We start from the raw sequence: 26,120 nt of genomic DNA, 5'->3' as shown, positions 1-26,120 counted from the left end.
GTAACTTTTGCTTGTAGATTAGTTGTTATCAATGGTTGTAAAAATCATTGGTAACTGTTGCTTGTAGTATAGTTGTTATCAATGGTTGTAAAAATCATTGATAACTTTTGCTTGTAGTCTTAGTTGTAGTTAGTTGTTATCAATGGTTGTAGAAATCATTGGTAACATTTGCTTGTAGTTTTGTTGTTACCAATGGTTGTAGAAATCATTGGTAATTTTTGCTTGTAGTTTCAGTTGTATAGTTAGTTGTTATCAATGGTTGTAGAAATCATTGGTAACTGTTGCTTGTAGTTTAGTTGTTATCAATGGTTGTAGAAATCATTGGTAATTTTTGCTTGTAGTTTTAGTTGTATAGTTAGTTGTTATCAATGGTTGTAGAAATCATTGGTAACTGTTGCTTGTAGTTTAGTTGTTATCAATGGTTGTAGAAATCATTGGTAATTTTTGCTTGTAGTTTTAGTTGTATAGTTAGTTGTTATCAATGGTTGTAGAAATCATTGGTAACTGTTGCTTGTAGTTTAGTTGTTATCAATGGTTGTAGAAATCATTGGTAATTTTTGCTTGTAGTTTTAGTTGTATAGTTAGTTGTTATCAATGGTTGTAGAAATCATTGGTAACTGTTGCTTGTAGTTTAGTTGTTATCAATGGTTGTAGAAATCATTGGTAATTTTTGCTTGTAGTTTTAGTTGTATAGTTAGTTGTTATCAATGGTTGTAGAAATCATTGGTAACTTTTGCTTGTAGTTTAGTTGTTATCAATGGTTGTATAAATCATTGGTAACTGTTGCTTGTAGTTTAGTTGTTATCAATGGTTGTAAAAATCATTGATAACTTTTGCTTGTAGTTTTAGTAGTTATCAATGATTGTAGAAATCATTGGTAATTTTTGCTTGTAGTTTTAGTTGTATAGTTAGTTGTTATCAATGGTTGTAGAAATCATTGGTAACTTTTGCTTGTAGTTTAGTTGTTATCAATGGTTGTAAAAATCATTGGTAACTGTTGCTTGTAGTTTAGTTGTTATCAATGGTTGTAAAAATCATTGATAACTTTTGCTTGTAGTTTTAGTAGTTATCAATGGTTGTAGAAATCATTGGTAATTTTTGCTTGTAGTTTTAGTTGTATAGTTAGTTGTTATCAATGGTTGTAGAAATCATTGGTAACTTTTGCTTGTAGTTTAGTTGTTATCAATGGTTGTAAAAATCATTGGTAACTGTTGCTTGTAGTTTAGTTGTTATCAATGGTTGTAAAAATCATTGATAACTTTTGCTTGTAGTTTTAGTAGTTATCAATGGTTGTAGAAATCATTGGTAATTTTTGCTTGTAGTTTTAGTTGTATAGTTAGTTGTTATCAATGGTTGTAGAAATCATTGGTAACTTTTGCTTGTAGTTTAGTTGTTACTAATGGTTGTAGAAATCATTGGTAACATTTGCTTGTAGTTTTGTTGTTACCAATGGTTGTAGAAATCATTGATAACTTTTGCTTGTAGTTTTAGTTGTATATTTAGTTGTTATCAATGGTTGTAGAAATCATTGGTAACTTTTGCTTGTAGTTTAGTTGTTACCAATGGTAGTTTTTAGTTAGTTGTTACTAATGTTTGTGAAATTGGTAACTTTTGCTTGTTGTGCTTAGGTGTAGGTGTTGCTAATGATTTCGAAATAATTGGTAATTCTTTTCTTTAGAACTTACCAGTTATTATTAATTCACTTCTAACATATATTTCTATAAAAACTACTCTGTGTAATCTTTATTTCTATTTTTTATTAAGTTTACGTTGTTGGTACCTAATTTGTAAATTGTATTCTGAAAGAATAAGTGTGAAATTTAATAGGACATATTTATTTTTATATGAAATAAAACGCAATAATAAAGTGTTTATTTTGAGGTGACTTGTGATCACTTTCTTTTTATTGAAACTACCATTTCCATGTAAATTTCTGAATACATAATTTATTGAAGTTACAGGCTGTTACTGCGCACTTAAGAGATATAATATTATTTTAAGTAAAAAAAATTAATTACAGTAATTTCGCAACTTATAGCTTGCAAACGGGGACTAATGTTTTTCTCTATACAGCAGTGATCAGTTTTTTTGAATTCATTTGATTCACATTCCCTTATCATTATTATTATATATTAATTAATTATTATTATTTACGCGTTTTTATTTGCATTGATTGAGATTGTCGCCAGTAGAATACACGTAAGATCGCAATAATTTAAACTTTTATTGCAAATTTTGTTATTTAAGAAAAAATCCGGTAGGTTATACTTTGCGTAAGTGTTTAATTCATTTGATAATTATATTTAAAAACAGAAATAAGTACAATTGTTGCAGTTATAGCAGCATCATCATCGTCATTAATATTAATATTATTATTACTATTTTTTATTATTATTATTAATTATTATGATTATTCTTAGTATTACTGTTATTATTTCTGGAATTGTCGAAAATTATAAAATTAAACCCAAAAAGAATAATTATACGTATTAATTGTTGAATTCAAATAGAATCTGATTTTTTTGTAGATTCGTTGAGTTGAAAATACATACGTTTACATTTTTATTTAAGAGAATTAGGCCTGTTTTCTCCTGTTGCTTTTAATCGATGTTACAAAAATTAGTAGAAATGTTTCTTTTTTTAATATTCAACTTTGCTTGATAAATTTTGAAATTCTTAAATAATAATTTAAAAAAGTATGTGGTTTTTATATATTGAAAAAAAATGCTTATTGTTTTGTCTTCGATTTTTTGAATTTTACATTTATACATATATAATATGTATAGAGTTGGGAATCCAATTATGATATAATATTATTTTTTTTTTCTTATACATTTTTCCTACGACCACAAATTATTGTTACAACAAGTAAACTTTCAAATTCTATTTCAAAGATAACATTTTATTTCGATGATTATTTTATTAATTTTATTAAATAGCTGAGTGTAAATTTATTAACGATATATAAAATTTAGTTTTCACAAAATGTTTATGAATGAATTTAACAATAATAATATTTGAAATTTGTAATTAAATAACAATTGTTTTCATTCAAATAAAGAATTATAATTTAAATTTAATTTAAATTCTCATTTAACCATCGTGTATGCAAGTCATATGCATTGCATATATTTTTTCAGCGTGAATGCTATTTATTTAGTAAAAATAAAATGTTATCTCTGAATATGTTTTTAGAGTTCAATTAATATCATTTTATAGATGTGCTACACAAGCTTTTTACATTTGCATTTTACGTTATTAATAATGGTAATTTTATTTACAATATATGCATACATTTATGAGTAATACTGAAGGATTTTGTATATTATAATTGAATATTGTGCATGGCACGAAGTGTAATCCATCACAGGTTAATATTACAAAATTAATTTTTTAAAACATTTCATGTACAAAAAAATTGAAGAAATGTTTTATAGATAATTAAATTATGGTACATATCTTAAATGCGTGAAAATTGAAATTCGATATTATAAATTATATAAACCGTTTACATCATAATACTGTTATATCACTTATTAATTTATTTGTGGACTGCAGGTACTTAAGAAAGATTAAATTGATTTTAATCCAATGTTGAATCTATTTAATCGAACATATTTTGTTATATTTATTTATATATAGCATAAATTAATTTTTTTTTTTAAATCATTTTCACATTTTAAATAGAAGTCCATTTCCATGAAACTTATTGTATCTTGACAATATTTCAGTCATTCATTTATATACCATGAAAACGTTTTTGATTTTCTTTGACAATATATGACATTTATTTTTTATATAACATTTTTTTTTGTGAAATAATTATAGAATATTTAGAAAATTAGGAATTTTTCTTGCTTTTTAGAAAGAATTGTTAAATAATAAATGTAAAATAGAATCTATCAATCTTTAACGTCGAAACGTTAAATATTTGTGTTTTTAAATTTCACCTTTGGCTCGGAAAGATTGGTAGATTCTATTTTATAATTATTAACCGAGTGACAATTTCATTATATGTTAAATAGTAAAAATATTTTTGGTTGAAAAAAATAGTTCATGAATATGATTTTAAATATTAATTTATGAAAAAATGAAAATAAATTAATAAAAATTTATTTAAAAAAAAAATGTCTGTTGTCAAATACAAAAATTAAAACGTTTTGCATGGCATTGAAGCTCATATATTTATAAATCTATTAATCTAATTGATAATAGTATAATCGAACACTGCGAGGGTTAAACCGATAAAGGGGCTCAGAAATCGATTCAGCTCCCCAGCAGAGTCGTTTTTCAGATATACCCTTCTCATTAATATATCATTTATTTTTCACATTTTCATGTAATAAACATGAACAACATTAACTGTTTTTTTTTCTAAACTCACGCATTTATATACAATCATTTTACAAAATTATTTACGCGCGAATCATATACATATATTTATATTTATTAAATATATACTAAATATGGTTCCGCACTAGTAACTATATAAATGTACTCATACATTTTTGATCCTAACTGACTTCACACACAGATCTACTTTTAATATCGAAAAGGCTTCCACATTCTAATTTAATATTAGATGTATGTAAAGAGTTCATTAATTAATAACGTTTTTATTTTAAATTTTAATAATAAATAAAATATAACATTTTAATTCGTATATTTTTATTTTCTTTTTTTTTATTTCAATTTTTCTAATTTTCCATATGTAATGTGAATATCCCAAATTGAATTTTTGAAGATATAATTGAAAAGGAGCGAGTGAAAAAAATTGATAAAATCTTACGAATTTTATTGTGGAAATTTTTCAATAAGAAAAAAATTTATAATAATATAGTTTTGAATTATTTATTTCTATCGGAAAATAAAAATTTATAATTATTATAAAAAAGTAAACAAATTTATTCATTGAAATATATTTTATTTTGGTCCCAAAGATATTTGCATAAAGACAAAATTATTTTGTTATTTTATCAGCAGCTATTTAAATCAATAATATTACTTTTGATATACCACGCATATTAATATTATTATTTCTCTCAGATTTCATTAAATTTTTTCATTCACTCCTCTCTTCATTATTATTTTTATTAAAAAAAATTTATTCTAAATTAATGCAGTGACAATAATAAAATATGAATAAATAATATAATTTCAATTTCAATGATATTGTGTTCTATAACGGACAAAGGCATTAAAATTTGTTTAAATAAAAATAAGTTATTTGATTTGTGAATTTTTTATATAAATTATGTAACATTCACAAATTTTTATAACTATAAATATGACAATTATGACTTATTATGATTTTTTAAAGTTCATTAATTGGAAGAATTTCAGAAAGAACTTTTAATCAAATTTTTATTTCTTCAATTTATATGAATGCGCGTAATAAATAAAAAATATTTTATAAATACATTATCCATTAAATAAATTTTTAATAATATTAATTTTGTAAATGATAAAATTTTTAAGTAAAAAAATTTTTATGAAATATGAATTTTAATTAAACATAAATTATACTTCAAAGAGAAATAATATTTGAATGCATTTTCGTTTAACAAAATTATATTTTAACATAAATTTTAATAAATATTTTAGAAGACAAATTTTTCATTAAAATGAATTTTCATTATTTCCATTTCAATAAAATCTCATTTTGACGGAATTTATATTTAATTGAACTTTAATTTTTACGAAATATAATTTAGATTAATTTATATTTAAAAGTTTGTTGACAATTTGCAAAATGGCAAAATGAATCAAATTTTTGTTTGTTGGAATGTTGAGTTTTATAAAATTATTTCTGAAAATTCTAGATAAATTTTAGAGAATCATAATGTGCGTCACAATTATGGAAGGACATTTTCATATACAAGTATTATGTAACAATTAAACAAAATCCATTCTGGTTTGCTGGGTCCACTTTTGAATTACAATTGTTATACACTTCGATTATCTTTCAATTTTCAAAAATTTTAAGTTATACATATATGTACATTTTTTTTTTATTTCACTTTGAACCTTTAATTTTTATTTGTTTAAAACATTTCTGTAATGAAAATTATAAAAATCGAAATATATATATTTATAATAAATATTAATTACATAAGAATGTAATTTGAAAATTAATATTAAAAAATTATTTTTTGGATTACATTTAATGTAAGATTAGAAACAATTAAAAAAATTTATGCAAATAGTTAAGATGCTCTTTTTATAGCAGCACAGCCAAGGGCAGTAGGATCTTTTCTTAATAAGCATAATAAGCATTCAATCATTTTGTATGTATATTATTTAACAAATTTTATTTGTCTTTGACTAACGCTCAATAAGATATATACTTTGAGATTAGTTGTCAATTTTGGAAGACGGCAACTTTATTCTCTCAAGTATTCTCTGGTAAATTTTTAAGAAGCGTTTTTTTTTAAATATATTTTATTATCTCCGATTTATTAATAATTTTCTACATTTTTTTTTAAACTAAATTTTTTTTCCAACATTTTTTGTTGTTTCAAAGTACGCACTAAATCTAAAGCATTATAGCTGCGTCATATTTGTGATTTTATTTGCTAGCACATCTTTTTTAAAGACACACATTACTAATGAAAGTTATTATTTTTTGTATACGAGTTTCTAAAAAAAAAAAAAAAATTTTTGCAACTGCTCAGAAAAATGTTGTTTAAAACGCTTCCAAAGTACTTCACTTTTTTTTTTTATCTCAATTGTAAATAATTCTTCAATAATGTGTATTTACAAATCAGTAACAATTATGTATGTTTTACATTTGCAAAATCTTATAAAGAATTAATTTCTTTTTATATAGTATATTTTTTAGTCTTAATCAGACAATGTACTGAAAGATGTTGATTGTTTTGATATTATTTTTATACACGTTCAAATATTATTTTCTTAATTGTACATTGGCCCACATTTTCGTGTTGCTAAACATTTACAATATGGACTATTATTATTTTTTTTTTTTTTATTATAATGTAAAAAGAAATATTTCTAATTTTTAATTTAAATAATATATATATTTTCATTGGGGAAAAAAACTAATATTGGAAGACAAATGAAATAATTTTTTTTTTATCCTTTCGTGCATGGCATACATTTTTTTACCTAATATTAAAGTTGTTTGATTTTTTTTTTAAATTTTGATTTTTTAAAAATTTTCATTACAGTAGGTTTTATTTTTACATTTTCTCGTTTAAAAAGTTTTTTTAAAATAAACATTACATTTTGATATTTTGCTTTTAATATTTTTGATTTTATTAATGTGTAATTTTAATACGAGCACAAAAGGATAAAAAAAATAAAATTTTAATTACCATTCAAATTAAGGAAAAATGTAAAAACTTAGTAATTAGTTACTTAAATAATAAAATAATAATGTGAAATTAGAATATTTGCAAAAATAACAGCAACTTTTTTTTTATACAAGTGGAAGATCGTACTGATAATTATGGAGTTTCTGTATCCGTAATTAAAAATATTTCTATCGTTATAATTAACACTTATCATCTATTGTTCTCCGTATATAATATTTTTTTATTTACACTGACATTGGATTTTGCCCAAAATTTAATGCCAAAAAAAAAACCGCAATATTGAATATTTTGATGAGAGAATAATTCTTTAAGTCATATGCAAATCACCTCTTAAAATTCTCATAAAAGTTTTTTTAAATTGTTGATTTGCTAAAGCATAGCAAAAAGGATTTAATGGACTGTTTGCATAGCATAGAAAGTATGCAAACATAAAGACATGTTTATTGGTACACGGTGGCATAGAACAGAAGCCCTCTACCAACGCCAGTACGTGATATGGTGTCCAGCATACAACGAATGCACCGAGAATAAAAGATATAGTTCTAAATGCTTTTCGTGCTCTATTTTCTGTTCTTGATTTTTGCCGACCCATAGCTGGATCTCTTTTTTGTGTTTTTGTTTTAATACGTTTTCCAATACTTTTGACAAAATCCTTTTTACTTCCTTCATCGTTGTTGCGTTCTTTAAATTTTTTCGATTGTTTTTTACCACCTTGTTCACTTGTGGTGCCTGATATGGTGGGTAGCATACTGCTTGACGATGAATTTTGAAGAGGTACATTTGGCTTTGTTAATTGATCTGAAAATCGTTCAGTTGTACTATTTGAGGATTCAACTGGCGTGGCACAAATAACTGTTGTAACTGGTTGTGGTTTTGTATCCTCGGCTTTAACAGTGACTTCTGTCTGAACTTTACTGACAATGGGCGATGTTTGCGAGGCAGCGTTTACTTGAGGAGTGACAAAAACACGTGGAGGATGTGTTTGACATGAGGCATTCGATGTTGCAATGCATTGGGACATTGCGTTTGTTGGTTGTGTACAACCTGCCTGTTGAGCTGTGGCTCTAATCAAAGCGGCCTGCAGGAGACTTGTATTTGCAACTGTCATTCCGGTTGTATTATTTAAAATTGGTGACGATGGCGCTGTTGATAGGGGATTCGCGAGACTACATGAAAACGATGACGGTGGACTTTCGAATGATGGACTTGGTACTATGACGGAACTTTCGTCCATATAGCGAAGATCTGCCCCGTCTAGACCGGTGAGAATATCATAGGTACCCTGACCGTGTATAGAGACTGTTAGGGACTTTTGTCTGTCCGTTGATGGTGAAGACGTTGAGGTGCTTTCGGAAATATTAGGACTACCTCGAAATTGTGATGGTGGAGGGATGATGTTTGTTTGTGAGGAAATTGTTCCGTGTTTGGTTTGAAAAGTGGGTGTATCTTCAGCTGAATTAATTGCGTCATTAGATCGTAGGGATTGTTCGGGAGTTAGTGTTTGACTACTTGATTTATCCGGTTCGATGGGGTTATCGGTGTCCAGGAGACTCAGTTCCTGAATTTTTGGCAGTGTTTGGGCTTTTTGCACAGCTTCACGCATGGGACTTGTTGGTGAGAGTTTCTTAACTGTTACATTCATTTCGACTTTAACGGGTAGCATTCCATTCAGTCTTCCATTGGGTGCAAACACTTGTAGAGCACCCGACTGAGCCACTAAACCAGCTAGGGATGATCTTTTTCTGAAACTCGGTTGTTGAGATGGTCCAACTGTACTATCATCATCCGAATCAAAAGCAGGACTGCTGGATCTCTCCGACTTTTCGGTTTCCGTAGGCATTGCTCCCGATTGTTTAAACGATGACTCATCGGAGGCTACTTGTTTCTTTGATGATTTATTATCGTCTTCACCTGCTGTACCATCGGTTCCTGATGTTTTTGAATTGACAGTTCCTCCACCCGTTGGTTTGGGTTTGTCCTGACTTAAGAGAGTACTTTGTGTTTTGGAAATACCAATACCCGCTGCTCGACCAGCCATTCCTGACATTGCTCCTGCACTTAGTGCCACCATTGATTGCATTTTTCTTTGTTTCGCTTCACTTTTTTTCTGCATATCATAAGCGGTTTTATAAATACCACCATAAAGAATAAAGAGAACGATCAATGTTGTCCAATAGTAACCGATAATCAGTGCTGTATTAAAAACAGGATCCTTTAGGAACTGTACGACACATTCATTTGGTGCCAGATCCCTGTAGCCTATAAAGTGCTCCCATCCAAAAATACTAATAAAAAATAGCAAGGCCGGGATGATCCAGGTTATGGTCACCATCCAAATGACACGATTTTTCGTTCGCCAACTACGATATTGTGCAGCAATTTTCACTGAGCAAAATCGATCGATTGTTATCAGCAAGACGGTGTATTGTGATACTAAACAAACCGTGTAATCTACAGAGAGCCATAAATCACATAGCAAAGGTCCCAGATCCCAGGATCCCATGAGAACATATACGGTGTAAAATGGCATGGACACGGTACCTGAAAAGAAAAAAAAAAAATTCTTTAAAATATTTTCTCTTTCATATCCATTTTGTTTTCATTCATAAAATTTTATCGTTTACCAATAAGCATGTCGGTTGCAGCTAAAGATGCAATAAAGTAGTTGCTCGGCTGTCTAATGGTTCTGTCCACAATGAATGCCAACAGTACGAGAATATTGCCTCCTATGGTCAAAACTATACAGATCGCTAGACAAATGGCAATCAGGATCGTTTGCCATAGCTCAAAAGGTGGCAGAACTGTTTCAACAAAAAACAAATAAAAGTTCGTTCAACTGATGATTTTTAAATTTAAAAAATATTTTGACTTGATCTCAATTTTTCTTTATATAAACACGAAAAGTAAAAGAAAATTGTCAACGTTAGATGGATATTATAAAACTACAGACTAATATCCTGACGTGTTAAAACTTTCTTTTAAAAAACTTCTGAAATTAAGACTTATGCCTTGTACTTTACTTCTACAGTTTTCAAAGTTAAAGCACAATTACGTAACGCAATCTTGAATTTATCGTTCAATCATGACTACACATTGGATTTGAAAGTTTTAAATTGAACTGCATTAAACTTTTCCAGAATTAAAATTTCTATTTTTCTTTATAATTGTCAAAGTGTACAAAACAAAGAGAAAAAATAAATTTGTATATTTTTTTTAACAGATTGTAAAAGTATTTTGAATCTATTGTACCTAACATTAATTAAAACTTCATTGATTGAAAAATAATATAAATTTTAAAATTGAATTCTTGAGATATTCTTGAGATAATTAATGAAATTTTCTCCTTTAGTTAAAATATTTTTATTAAGTGGATTATGTTAAAAAAAAAAAAAAAAAAAAAAAATGACTAACCTTCGTCAGCAAGTGTAGTGGAATTTTCATAAAGCGTAAAGTTAGTTCCATTTGTCAAGTACCAATCCTGAAATAGATCAGGGTATTCTGCACTATTCCAAGAAGGGTTATCAAGTCCACTCCAACTTCCATTCAGTTGAGTACATTCCGCCGTCAAGACATATCGGCAAAGCATCTCGCGGTGTTTTTTTAGCTTCCTGAAAATAATGTTATTTTTATAAAATTGACAATTCTTTCGATTCGAATTTTTATTAGTCAATATCAAAAAAAAAGGGGAAAAAACCCCAAAAAGATCGAGGGAAAAGCATAATCTTAAAAATTGCAGAAACTTTGCCAAGGCCCTGATTGGGGCCGGATCAGGCTGCCCTATTAGAGAATACACTGAAAAAAAAAAATTTATTTGATTCAAATACTCGATTACTTGACTATTATCAAATAAATATTTATTTGTATCAAATAATTATTATTTGAGTCAATTAAATATTATTTGTTTCAAATAAAAAAATTATTGATTCAAATACAATTTATTTAGTTCAAATAAAAATTATTTAGTTCAAGTAAATATTTATTTGATAATACTCAAGTAATCGAGTATTTGAATGAAATAAATTTTTTTTTTCAGTGTAGGCCCGCCTGATGGGGCCCCGATTAGGAAATACATTTTCGCCCTAATTTTGCCCTGATCAGCGTTTCATTCCTTACTAGGGCTCTAATGAGGCAATTTCTACACACGGGTAATCTTAAAGCCCCTTAAAATTTGGCCAAAGATAATTTAAAAAATAGGTCAAAGATATTGAGAGTCAAACAAACCTCATTAATCTTAATTTTCTAAAAATGAATCATTTTTTTTTCATTAAAATTTAATTTAAAATTTAAAAAAAAAAACTATTTTTTTTTTAATTTAATAAAATGTTGTTTTCCATGATAGTTTTTGAGTCTCTTCAGTGGAAAAAAAATATGTCCATTTTTGTTCTATACACAGTGGCAACGTGAGATGCAAGGCAAAAGCTGAATACATTGAGGGTTACAATGAGCCTGAAATAAGTATGAATGGAACCCACATCCCTTCCTCTCGAGTCACGGCCCCCATCATATAGTCAGGCTGGGATGGCGAAAAGCTCAAGCTTTAAAGAGGGAAAAGCCGCTTTTTGAATAATTTAGTCTGTCGATCACGTCTACATTGCGCGCTACCACAATTTCACTTCGAAATAATTCAGATTTACTGGCTATTGTTAAACGATTATTGTATACACGACATTGTGACACAGGGCTCTTTTTTTTAAAATTCGATAACAATTTCAATTTAATGAAACATTTAATAGGTAATCATGCTTTTGAAATTGAAATGCTGATTGTAATATAGGAGATTCATCACATTGTTTTTGAAAAAAATTCTTTCAAAAATGAGAAAACACTTTTTTTTTTTTTTTTTTTTTTTAAATAAAACCATTGTTTCTTTTGATATTATTTGGTTTTGAATTAAAAAAATGTTTTCTCTTTATAGGTATAGATAACTGCATTTGTAGGAAAATTTTTTATTAAAAAATTGAAATAATTAAAAATAGTTTATTTCTTAAAAGGTACTTTTACAGTAGGTTATTAAAAGGTGAATTAATTCCTAGATCAGTTTGATCATTTTACTTTTTGATATGAAAAGGTGCTGATGGCATTGTGTTGAAAATCGATTTCCGCTTTTTAAACGAATTTCGATGTTTTGAGATCTGATTAAAAAGAAAAAAAAAAAAATGATTTTCGTTGTGACTTTGTTCACTGTTATATAGTTCTGTTTATCTCACAATGTGAGATCTTCGGATTTTTAAATTTCTATTAAAAAAAAAAAAAAAAAAAATTTATCTCCTACAGTCGATAAATATATACTCAAACATGGAAAAATAATTGAACGAAAATTTTACAAGTTTAAAGTTAAATACGAATCCTTTGATTGAATTTTTATTTTTAATGCTAATATAATTTGAAATTTGTTTTTTAACAATATTATACGAATAAAAATAAAAATCATTGAAGATGTATGGGATCGAACCCGGATTCGTCGGACACAAATTGAGAACCTAATCAATCTATTGCAAAAATAATTTTCTAATAAATTATTTTCCTTTCTTTAGGCAGAAAATTTAATTTACTCAGAAAATATTTGTGTATTTTTCTTACTTTAAATAGAAAAAAAAAAGATTGTGGGCTTAAATTTCTGTGCTGTCGAAAAAAAAAATCTCTTGTCAAGAAAGATGTTTCATTAACTTAATGTAAAAACTAAGTTTTACATCATCGTTGATTTTGCCACACCTTTTATTGAATTAGATGAGAATAGAAGCACCTACTTTAATTTCGCAAGTCTTGCAAATCGATTGAAATCATTTTGACGTTATCACAATAGAATATATAAGATACGTTGACGTGTGAGGAAGCGATACGAATAAAGAATAGAGAGAAAGGAGACTATTGTTTCATCGTTCTCGAGGGTAAATACGAGTCTGTGATCCACCTTGTCGCGTAATGCAAGGTATATTTTCCATGTAAACTTGGTGTCTGGCTTTGCAAATCAGTTCTTCTGTTTGTATATATATATATATTATATATATATTACACGCTATTCGTCAAAGACTGGGATATTTCTCAGTTGGAATATTGAGGTTCGCGAAAAAAACAAGACTAACAAATCGATATTTATGCATCTCATTCATGTGAACTGGGTCAAACATCAGCGCAAATAAACCTACTACATGGAAAATAGAAAATATTATTCTATACTCATGCATTGACGTTACATTATTTACTAATCAACTCCGAGTTGATCCACTGAATCATCTATTTTAAGTGTTGTTCTTTCAATAAAGGAATATAGAGGATCAGAAAAAATTTTTTTTTTTTTAAATATTTATAAAAGGAGAAATAATTGTTATTTTTGGGAGAAAATATTTACTTTTCTTTAGAGAGAGAATTAAGTTAATTTTGCAAATATTTCCCTATTGGGATAATTCATAATTTGAAAATCAGATCTGCTCCAAATGTTAAAATTAGGAAAAAATAAATTTTAAATTACAAAAATATTTTCTATTTATATTTTAGAATATATTTTCTAAAATCTTAATCACCTTTCAAAATTTTTATTTTCTTGTATCAAATATAAAAAAAATTGTATCGAGTGCCCTTAGGTATATTTCAAAGTCAGTTATTAAACGTGTTTCTGCAATTCCCTTCTGGGCATAAAAGGTTTTCTTTCCTCTCACAGACATTCTGTACAGAAGTCATATAGTTTTATTATCAAAAATAAAAGTAATTTCTAAAAAATTAAAAAAAAATATATAAACTAAAATATTGGAAGTTTTCTGGAAAAAAAAAATAAATTCGTTTCGACAAAAAAAAAAATTCGTGATTTTTTATTTATATTTTTCAAAAAATTAAAAATAGACTTTTTTTTTTAAATTAATCGTGATTCGTTTATAACTAACAGTTTATGCGTTCAATTTTTTTTAGAATTAAATTATTTTTTCTGAAAGTAGATAATTTTATTTCATTTGTAAGAGTAAAGTTGCAATATTAGGTATATATAACCCATTTTCTATTTAGATTGAATTATCGTCGTTTTCTCATCGTCTTCGGAGCTTAGCAATTTAATACTATTAGGTTCAAAATTAGATATGCATTTAATTTAAATGTCCGTAAGTAATTTCAGTTTTATTGTTCAACATATAATTAAATCCTTTGTCATATATTGATTTCTTAATTTGTCAATAATTACATAATAAAGTGTCAAATAAAAATTGATTTTTGGGGCTTTTCAATTTTTTTTTTCTATTTCCAAATATGTCTTTTTCATTGGCAATAGTAATATATTCACGAAAATTTTTTCCAAACTCCTATATATAAAGTTTTCACTGAAAGTTTTTTAAAGAAAACTTTTCAATTGATTTTACAAGTTTTCTTTTTCCAAACTATATTTTGTATACTATATATATATATATCTATCTAACCAAACTAATTTCCTTTTCCTATTTTTACCAAATGGTGATAAAGTGGTACCTTTTAGTTTCTCATAAATTTCTAGAACTGTAAGAGTTCTTTGCATTCCAGTTTCATTTACTTTAATGAATGGCAGAAATACTGAAAACTTCTATCTCGCTATATATATATAGATGTATAGCGAGTTGAATAAACATCGGTAGGGAAAATACAAAACTAGAGACACAGGAAGTGCTTCTTGTGCCAATTTCACGTTCAATCTATTTTATATAGAATATCAAAAAATATTGACTCGAAAATAAATCAAACAATCGAGTTTTCTATTTATTTTTATAGATTTTGAAATATATTTCTTTCTCTTTGAGAAATAAATTTTCTAAGATTTGAAAGCTTTATGGTTAAAAAAAATTGTGCCAAATCCAAAACTGAATTTCAATTTTGAGATAAACTTTTTTTTTTAGGACTTTAATAAAAAATTAATTTCTCTTATTGCAAAAGAATTGATCAATTAAAATTTTTTTTTTGCCAAGTTTCTTTTACGATTGAAAAAATATTTCCCTATAAAAATTTTTTTTAACAACTTTTGTTGAAAATTTGAAACTACTTTATCAGGCTTCCTTCCACAATATATATATATATATATGCATTTTGTCCCTCCATATACTCGAATATTCGTCCACAGATGTGCCTAAGGATATCTACTGGTTTAAGGAAATGACGTAGTCTAAGGGGGTGAGGGGACTATGATGGGGGCGAGAGGACGACCTGGATATCAGCCTCAAGCTATAGGTTATGTATTTCACGCGCGACAGTGGAACAGGACGAAACCTTTTCAAAGTAACTTGTAACACTTTCCCAAAAAAGGAAAAATATCTCCCGGGACAAGTATATACCGAGAGGGGAAATAGGGTTCTTTTTTCGTCAATATATAAAGAAGTCGGCATTCATATCACACTTGATATTCAAATGTGATTTCATTATTACGTGCGATAAAAATGAAAATGACATTTTAAACTCGTATACACATTTTTCCAATATGGAAATATTTGAAAGAAACGCTTATCATTTTTTTTTTATTGATTAATTTAAATCATATTTTCCAAAAAAAAAAAAAAAAACCTTTTATGATAGAATAGAAACGCCACCCGTGCAAGAAATTTTGCCAGGGCCCAGATCGGGGCCGGATCAGTCTGCCCTATTAGAGAATAGGCGCGCCTGATGTGGCCCTGATTAGAAAATCCACATTTGGCCCTGATCAGGTGTTCATTCCCTACTAGGGCCCTGGTAGGGCAATTTCTACACGGGCACTTTGATTTTTAATTTTTACTTTCACAAAATTTGCGTCAAAAGTAGTTGCAAAATTGATATATTTTTCATACATATAAGAACGTGCGGCATCGAATTAAACTAAAATGTGATAAAAACGAAACGCGAATACAAATTGAAAGTTTTATAAAGAGATTCTTTGATTGGAATTTGAATGGATTTACAAAAAAAAAAAAAAAAAAAAAAATCTCATTCATTTTTCTGCATTCTGAATTGAGTGAAGGAATATTGTAAAGTGTAGATTTTCGATTTCATTGAGCGCAAGAACTGCAATTTTCTTTCACAGAGAGAAGAGAGAGAGAGAGAAAATATTTAAACCGTTTCTCGAATACGTCAGTTGAAAAACTAGATGGAACGGAAAATGCAGGTGAAATAAATTTAAAACCCAGTATTTCGAAATTTTAAAGCCTATAACTGCATCGAAGAAACAGAGAGACACTATCAATTTTGTTTAATGATTTGTAATTCACTCGTTCAATTTGTTGAACCGTGTTTTGAATTTTCTGATCGCTAAACTGTCCAACATAGACAGTTAGCTTTTTTTTTTTATTTTAAATTCATCTCGTCAAAAACTTTGTAAATTATCAGAAAATATGGAGAATTTTTTTTTTAACGCACAAATTGCGTCATTGAGGTCAATTCTTTCTTTATATGCTTCTATTTTAACTGTACATTTTGTGTGCTATTGTTATCCTTAATGTCCCTTCACATCATAACAGAAATTGCTTTCCATTATTGTAATAAAGAGCCTTGGATAAATGTGGTCTAAAAACAGAAACTTGTTATCAATTGAAACGATATAACAAGGGATATAATTTACATGTTAATTGCACACTCATTTATGTTCAAACTAAAACAAAAAAAAAAGAGACATTTTTATTAGGCATTATTATAATGAAGAGAGAATTTTATAAGGGAAAACACTTTTAAGGACATGTGACTGTCACATGATTCCGCATATGTAAATATTTTCTTTTCAAAAGCTTTAAGAACCCGTGCAGAAATTTTGCCAGAGTCCAGATCGGGGGCGGATAAGGTTGCCCTATTAGGAAATAGGCGCGCCTGATGTGGCCCTGGTTAGGAAACCCACATTTTCTGCTCGCCCTGATTTGGTCCTGTTCAGCGTTTCATTCCCTACTAGGGCTCTGATAGGGCAATTTCTACACGGGAAGAGGCGTAAAATACCTGTTTGGATATTTTTAACGTTAATTACAGTACAGTTTTACTATTTTCTACGTAGGCAATGTATAGTTTCAGTATACCGAAACTAGCCAGAAATGTAACGCTACGATTAATAAGCTTCTGGATATTTAAACTATATGGAAATTATGTCTTGTATTTAGATTATTCAGACAGGTCAGGAAAGTTGTACTATCTAGTTTCTAGATACTTAAACTATTTTGAAACTATCTAGTACATCTATAGATTGTTTAGAATAGGTTTAGAATAAGTTTTCTAGACAGAAGCTATCTAGTTTTTTAATGGAAAACAGTTAATCGCTATCCAGTGTCTAAATAGTTGACTATGTAGAAACTGTGTACTACATCTACATTATTTAAAAGATCAGGACTTATACTATCTAATTTCTAGATACTTAAACTATTTTGAAACTATAGTGCGTCTGTAGATTATTTAGAATAGATTTAGAATAAGTTTTCTGGACAGAATCTATTAAGTTTTTCAATGAAAAAAGGTAATTTCCATCTAGTTCCTAGAAAGTTAACTCGATAAAAACTGTCTACCCCAACTACGTTATTTAAAACGTCAGAACAGTGTAACTATCCAGTTTATAGATATTAAAACTAGATGGAAACTATCTAGTACAACTATAGATTATTTAGAATAGTTTTAGAATAATTTTCCTTGAAAGAATCAGTTTCTTAATAAAAAAAGTTAATAGTCTATTTTCTAGGTTCTTAAACTATTTTGAAACTATGTGGTACATCTATAGATTATTTAGAATAGGTTTGGAATCAGTTTCCTACAGAGAAACTATCTAGTTTTTTAACGAAAAGAAATTAATGACTATTTAGTTTGTAGATAGTTCACTAAATAGAAACTGTTTACTGTATATAGATTATTTCAAACGTTAGGACAGTTATACTATCTAGTTTCTAGATGCTTCAACTATGTGTAAACTATCCAGATTATTTAGAAAGGGCAGGACAGTTCTACTATCTAGTTTCTAGAAAGTTAACTATACATAAACTGTCTACTGTATTTATAGATTATTTAGAATAAGTTTTCTACACAGAAATTAAATAGTTTTTTAATGAAAGAAATGACTCTAGTTTCTGGATAGTTAACTATATAGAAACTGTACTGCATTAACATTATTTAAATTGTCAGGACAGTCATACTGTCTAGTTTATAGATATTTAAACCATATGGAAACTATTTAGTACACATATAGAATATTTAGAATAGGTTTAGAATAATTTTCCTAGACAGAATCAATTTCTCAATAAAAAAAGTTAATTATCTAGTTTCTATATACTGAAACTGTATTGAAACCGTTTAGTACATTTATAGATTATTTAGAATAGGTCTAGAATAAGTTTCCTAGACAGAAACTATCTGGTTTCACAATGAAAAAAATTTACTGACATTTATATACTGAAAAAATCTCAGCCAAAGTAGTATTTGTTTTTTAAAATTGAATGTATTACTGGCAAAAATAATTCTTATTTCTCGAGTATACAGTAAATAATCTCCAACTTTTTTAATTGATACCCTTAAAGTATATTTCTCACAGTGATTGTTTTTTTTTAATAAACAGTGATGTTTATTTTTACACGCACATATGTCAATAAAATCTTTGCGTATACGTGTAAATATGGAATTTTTTTTTTTTGTGAGTATTGGTGGATATTCTATACATTTTCTCTGTATATATAGAATCCCCAAGCCTCAATGAGCAGAGGATCATCGTGGTGGAATAGCACGATCATACGGGCGGAAAAAGAGGTAGGGAGGGTAAGAGAAGAAATGTGAGACATATGGAGCAACCGAGAGAAAGAGTAGATATGATGAGAGACAAAGGTAGAGTGTATGCAAGAGACAGCGTGGAAAGAAGAGAAAAATTGCAGCAAACCGCGTTCAGGTTCATATATGGGAACTCAAAAGAGGCAACAAGTATCTATCTCGACATTATTCCAATATTTTATAGATTTTACGCCCAGTTTCTATTGAGGAAATAAAAGATTAATTGCTTTTGCTTAAAAATCTTTAATTGTATTTAATATTAAAAAAAAAGTTTTTTTTTAATATTTCAAACATGTGATTATAAATATTAAAAAAAAAAAGATAAATAATAATTATTATTTATCATTTTTTTTTTTAATATTTATTAGTTTTTATTATTTAAATATAAAAAATATAGTAATAAAGAAAAATTTTATGTTTTTTCCTTTGAATTTATATAACTAATTATGGAAAATATTGGTTATTTTATTCGTTTGAATCAAACGAACGTTCTGTGTATTCCTCAGACTGGAACTAAAATATTTTGTGCACTCAAATGAATATGCGTTTATTTAAAGGAATTTTTTTTTTTTTTCATCAAATTACAAATACATTTTATTGACGCTATTATAATCTTCTTCTATATATGGTTGTAAAAAAGTTGCTTTACTGAATTATAACTCATTTTGTTGGAAATGCGCAAGTACTTTGATAATTATCACATGCTTTATTAATCATGGTTTGAAATATAAATATTCAAATATGTATATACATTTGAAGTGAAGAGACATTTAATATTTTTTCAGTTATAAAGAATCATTTTTCCCTGTGTAACTGGATATTTTTTTTCCTCTTAAATTAATATTTTCTTATTCAAAGAATAAAAAAAAAATTAATTTTATTGTTAAAATAATTTTTATTAAGCATGTTTAGCTGTGTAATGAAAAATAAATTGTAATGACTTCTTCAGTCACCTTCTATCAAAGTAAGGGCACTTTACTTTCTGGAGTTGAAAAAAGTATACAAAAAAAAGTTGTGTGCAAACTAATAAATTTTCCATTAAACTTTTTCCTAATAAGATTACTAAAAATATTAAAAAAATTTTGTAATGTTTACAAAAAACTGTAATATTCTAAATACATTTTTTTTGGGGTTTTTCATTTTGCAAAAATGAAACTAAATTTCAGAGCGGAAAAGTCGTTCGATTAATGCATCTTTGATCGATTCAATTAACATTGTGTCAACAGAGTTGCTTCCTTTTTTTGTTGTAACAAAACTTCATTGCTACAGTGGAAGCTGACAAGTAATCATATTACTGTAGAAGTTTCTGTTCTTTCTCAACTCAAGATGAATAACAACTTTTTTTTTAAGTTACAGTTCTTTGTACCTATATTTCGTCTAAAATTTATTTAATGCAATATTGTGATAATTGTTTAATTATTATTTGTATTTATACAAAATCTCTTTTTTTTTCACGACTGATTCAGAAGAATTATTCCTTTGATGTGAAAAAAAGATAGTAGTTCCAATATAGGTTCGAAGTAGGTCTAATATAGGTTCGAAGTAGGTCTAATATAGGTTCAAAGAAGGTCAAAAATATAGGTTTAAAGTCAGCGCTTATTTTTAATTCTAAATAATTGTTGGAAAAAAAAAAACAATTTTTTGCCGTTTAATTATTGGATTAATTCAGTTACTACAATTGTGTATAAGAACCAATTATCTTCAGGAACTTAATTACAAGAATAGCAATTCTAGCGAGACAAGAGAACAAGGAATGTCTAGCAGTAGGGAAGGTGTCAAGTGGTCAGAGAATGAAACACAAGTATACAAAACAATTCTTGATTTTAATAAATTTTTTTAAAAATAACTTTTTTTCTTCTTTTTTTTTATGTTATATACACAAAAAAACCAAAATTACTATTGATTGGTAACTAAATTGTTGGTAATTATTGATCACTTCTAAAAAAAAGCCAAAAAAGTTAATAAGAATGTAAATTTAAAAAAAAAGATAATTATTCATCGGAGGAGCAAAATTGCATATGTAATGTACATGATTGCAAACATCAATTAATAAAGTTGCACCTGTGCCTCGAGCTTTGACAAGTATAAGTGGAAAATTGAGCTACGCAGAGTTAATGTCATGTGACACGCACTCGCACGTGCCACCATGTTTCAACCGAAAGAGCTGAGCTATTGGAGAACATGCAATTAGCAGGAATTGATATGAACACTATATACAGTATACATCAATATAGGGAAAACTTGCTCTAGATATATATTCTATATATATATATATATATATATATATACAATACATATGTGAGCATCTATCAGCTCTATATAGTTGAGATTGATGGTTACATGACCGACTAATGCCAGACATGCTTTTGCGTCATTCATCAGTAATACACAATTTACACCTTGATTTTCAATTGGCTAAAATTCCCTCCACCTCTATAATAACTTCAATTATTCCCGATATATGTAAAAAAAATTATTTCCAAAACAATATTTAATGATGATATTGTCAATTCAGATAAAAGAACACATGATGGTTCTAATTCACATGATGATTTTAATTAAATTATAAAAATTGATTTCTTTTTTAGAAATTTTGCCAGGGCCCCAGATCGAGGGCGGATAAGATTGCCCTATTAGCGAATGAAACGCCGTGCCTGATGTGGCCCTGGTTAGGAAACCCACATTTTCTGCTCGCCCTGATTTGGTCCTGTTCAGCGTTTCATTCCCTACTAGGGCTCTGATAGGGCAATTTCTACACGGGAAGAGGCGTAATACCTGTTTCGAAATTTTTAACGTTAGTTACAGTGCAGTTTTACTATTTTCTACGTAGGCAATGTATAGTTTCAGTATACCGAAACTAGCCAGAAATGTAACGCTACGATTAACAAGCTTCTTGATATTTTAACTATATGGAAATTATGTCTTGTATTTAGATTATTCAGAAAGGTCAGGAAAGTTGTACTATCTAGTTTCTAGATACTTAAACTATTTTGAAACTATCTAGTACATCTATAGATTGTTTAGAATAGGTTTAGAATAAGTTTTCTGGACAGGAGCTATCTAGTTTTTAATGGAAAACAGTTAATCGCTATCTAGTGTCTAAATAGTTGACTATGTAGAAACTGTGTACTACATCTACATTATTTAAAAGGTCAGTACTTATACTATCTAATTTCTAGATACTTAAACTATTTTGAAACTATAGTGCATCTGTCGATTGTTTAGAATAGGTTTAAAATAAGTTCTCTAGAAAGAATCTATTAAGTTTTTCAACGAAAAAAAGGTAATTTCTATCTAGTTCCTAGAAAGTTAACTCTATGGAAACTGGTTACTGCAACTACGTTATTTAAAATGTCAGGACAGTGTTACTATCTAGTTTATAGATACTAAAACTATATGGAAACTATCTAGTACATCTATAGATTATTTAGAATAGATTTAGAATAATTTTTTTAGACAGAATCTATCTAGTTTTTTAATGGAAAACAGTTAATCGCTATCTAGTGTCTAAATAGTTGGCTATGTAGAAACTGTGTACTACATCTACATTATTTAAAAGGTCAGGACTTATATACTATCTAATTTCTAGATACTTAAACTATTTTGAAACTATAGTGCATCTGTAGATTGTTTAGAATAGGTTCAAAATAAGTTCTCTAGAAAGAATCTATTAATTTTTTCAACGAAAAAAAGGTAATTTCTATCTAGTTCCTAGAAAGTTAACTCTATAGAAACTGGTTATTGCAACTACATTATTTAAAACGTCAGGATAGTGTTACTATCTAGTTTATAGATACTAAAACTATATGGAAACTATCTAGTACATTTATAGATTATTTAGAATAGGTTTAGAATAAGTGTTCTAGACAGAAACTATCTAGTTTTTTAATGGAAAATAGTTAATGGTTATCTAGTTTCTAGATAGTTAACTATGTAGTAACTGTATACAACATTTACTTAATTTAAAACATCAGGCGTTATACTGTCCAGTTTCTAGATAGTTAAACTATATTGAAACTATATAGAAAAGGTACACTAAAAAATCGTGGCTCCATTTTTTGTTTCAGCAATTAGTGAAAAATAATTATTAATCAAAAAATAACTGAATAAATAGTAAAATTTGTTATAATTTACGGAAATATCACCACTTTTATTTGAAAGGATCGGAAGATAATTGTTTTCAAAAAATATTGATAAATATTCCCCCTTCGAAAATTGTATGACGATTTTGCGACAAAACTGGTCCCACATGGCCAATTTGGATTTTGTATTGGTCAGTTAAGATGAAAATCTGAAATAGATTTAGACTCATATTTACTCAAGGGAGAGATAATATTGGTACATATATACATATATATAAACATTGACGTTTTGCATATATATATATAGATTTGGTTTGCAGTGAAATACTTGGAATATCCGGCTTATATTAGTTCTCTCTCACATACACTGTGATAAGTTCACATTTTCAGGTAAAATTGCATTGCGCGACGGTCGATTGTATGAAGTTTAATGTATATCGTTGAGTAGTTTCTCCATGTATATCGGAGAGCCTGTTGCAAGCTTCCATACTTGTCATAAAGCAGAAAATCTATTGCCAGCCATGAGCGCACTTCTCAAACAAATCTCCCATGAATCCGGTACTTTATGATTTGCTTTCAAATATTACTAGTAATATTTCTATAAAAGGATTTTTTTTACTATATTAAATTGACAAACATAAAATATTAAAACCGATTCGACATTTTTTTTTTTTTTGCAGATAAATATTGTCAGTGAAAAAAAAAATTTATTTGATTCAAATAATAATCGATTACTTGACTTAATTAAATTATTAATTTGTAAATAATTTTTTTTTTCAATAATTATTATTTGAAATAATTAAATTGTATTTGTTTCAAATATCGAAATTATTGGTTTAAATATAGTTTATGTAATTTATATTTGGTTTTGAAAAAATTATTTGGTTCAAGTAAATATTTATTTGATAATACACTGGAAAAAAAAAATTATTACTTAAGAGAATTTCAGTGTAAAAATTTAAATAACGATTTAAATTTATGAGTTATGTATATGAATAGTGTTCTATAAACAATACATTACAGCAATGTACAGTAAAACGTACAAATGCCTTCCACTTGAAGTTGCTGCTACAAATTGAATATTTTCGGTAAGACTTGTAACTCTGTGATCCTTGTTCAAAGAGCTGTCATAATAAAGAATGTCATCACTAGTCATCGTTGGAAAAATGTGGCTATGATCGGTTACGTGTTCAGTTAACAGTTTTATAAATTGACAAATTATTTAGAAGTAATTCTGAATGTTCAAATTGTGAAATGTTTTCGAAAAATTATATGTTTCAAGTGACGCAAAAAAGAAGTGTGCAGTTAATTGCAGATAAATAACATTTTAAAACTATATGAATCACAAAATAACCTTAAATTTATCTAAACGCTTATAATAATTATAATTAATTATTTAATTTAATATTATTATATTAATTTAAAAAAAATCATAATATATTTAATTTTCTTACTTTCAATAATTGTAAACATTGAAATTTATAAATTATATTATATCTAAATTTCAAAGAAAATACATTATTTATATTTTTCTTGAAAAGAAATTAATTTTTTAATATAATTTTTTTTATTTAATCGTTAATTCAATAGTAATAAACTAATTTCCCATTTTTATAAAACTTGTATATTTCTTTTAAATTAATATTTAAAGATATTCAACCAATTGCAATCGGTTGCAAAGTTTCTAAATATTTTTAAAAATATTAAAAAGAAATTTACGTTTTACAGATTTGAAATAAAGTGATTTTTTATGCTTATTTTTCGCAAGTTTTAGTTAATTTTTATTAAATGTTTCAAAAAAATAATTCTACGATTCCGGAACTGGAATAAAAGAAATTTTGGTGCTCATGGTTCAAAAATTGTAGGCAACATTCAAAAAATTTTCAAAAAATTATTTCGCCCAGAGAAATAAAAAAAACTGAATTTTCGTGCCCATAGTTCTGAAGTTTTTGGCAACATTGATAAAATATATTTAAAAAATTAATTTTACGCCTCGAAGAAGCAAAGAATAATAATATTTATATTAATTGGTAGCAAGTTTCTGGTAATTTAAAAAAAGGTTTAAATAAAAAGTTTTACGTTTCAGATAATCGAAATGAAGTGATTTTTCATCCTCATGCAACCCAAGTTTCTGTCAATTTTTACTAAATGTTTCAAAATCTAAATTTTACGCCTCAAGGACTAGAAAAAAATAGAATTTTTTATGTCCATCGTTTGAAAACTTTTAGGAATTTTTATAAATGATCAGAAAAATTTATTTTACACCTCGGAGAATAAAGAAAAATGGAATTTTGGTGCCCATGTTAGTGTAGTTTTTGTCAACATTTAAAAAGTGTTTTAAAAAAATTAAACTTTACGCCTCGAAGATTCAAAAGGAGAAGAGTATTTATATCAAACGGTTGCAAGTTTCTGGTACTTTAAAAAAATGTTTACGTTTCAGAAAATCGAATTAATGTGATTTTTCATGATTATGCTTTGCAAGTTTTTTGCAATTTTTAAAAAAAGTTCCAAAAAATAAATGTTACGCCTCGGAGAATAGAAAAAATGTAATTTTGGTACCCACGGTTCTAAAGTTTTCGGCAACATTCAAAAAATGTTAAAAAAAAAAATTTACGCCTATGGGATTATGAAAGTAAAAAAAGATTATTGGTATCCATTGTTTGGAAGCTTTTCGAAATTTTTATAAATATTAAAAAATTAATTTCACGCCTCGTGGAATTGAAAAAAATATAATTTTCGTTCTCAAAAAATACTCAAGAAAATAAACAATAAGCCACGGAAAATCGATAAAAAAAATAAATGTTTGGATATCATTGTTTGTAAGTTTATAACAATTTTTAATTAATGTTTAAAAAAAATTAATTTTACGCCTTAGGGCCTCAAGGGAAAGAATGATATTTATTTACAGAAAAAAATAGCAAAGGTGACGTTGAAATTTAAAAGAATATATGGTAAACAAGTATTATTTCTAGTAAGAATTAATTATTTAATTTTTAACGAC

General features: G+C 27.2%; 1 protein-coding gene and 1 long non-coding RNA gene across 3 annotated transcripts in view; one reads left to right on the top strand and one right to left on the bottom strand.

Annotated features, from left to right (window-relative positions):
• Window positions 1-26,120, top strand: part of LOC127289588 (uncharacterized) — a 73,745-nt gene that overhangs the window by 2,713 nt on the left and 44,912 nt on the right. The gene's annotated exons all lie outside the window — the stretch shown is intronic.
• Window positions 1,864-26,120, bottom strand: part of LOC127289579 (muscarinic acetylcholine receptor gar-2) — a 62,604-nt gene continuing 38,347 nt past the window's right edge. For both annotated transcript variants that reach the window (XM_051317576.1, XM_051317577.1), the window contains 3 exons: window positions 10,749-10,945; window positions 9,962-10,138; window positions 1,864-9,878 (listed from right to left, as the gene is read on the bottom strand). In XM_051317576.1, coding sequence (XP_051173533.1) covers window positions 7,645-9,878; window positions 9,962-10,138; window positions 10,749-10,945 — 2,608 coding nt within the window. In that variant the 3' untranslated portion in view covers window positions 1,864-7,644. The remainder of the gene's footprint in view (window positions 9,879-9,961; window positions 10,139-10,748; window positions 10,946-26,120) is intronic.

This window comes from Leptopilina boulardi, unplaced genomic scaffold (genome assembly GCF_019393585.1).
Source record: "Leptopilina boulardi isolate dan_hultmark-lab unplaced genomic scaffold, ZJU_Lbou_2.1 LbouV2_48, whole genome shotgun sequence".
Taxonomy (NCBI): Eukaryota; Metazoa; Arthropoda; class Insecta; order Hymenoptera; family Figitidae; genus Leptopilina; species Leptopilina boulardi.
The sequence above is the reverse complement of the archived record's forward strand: the minus strand, read 5'-3'. Positions and strand labels throughout refer to the sequence as shown.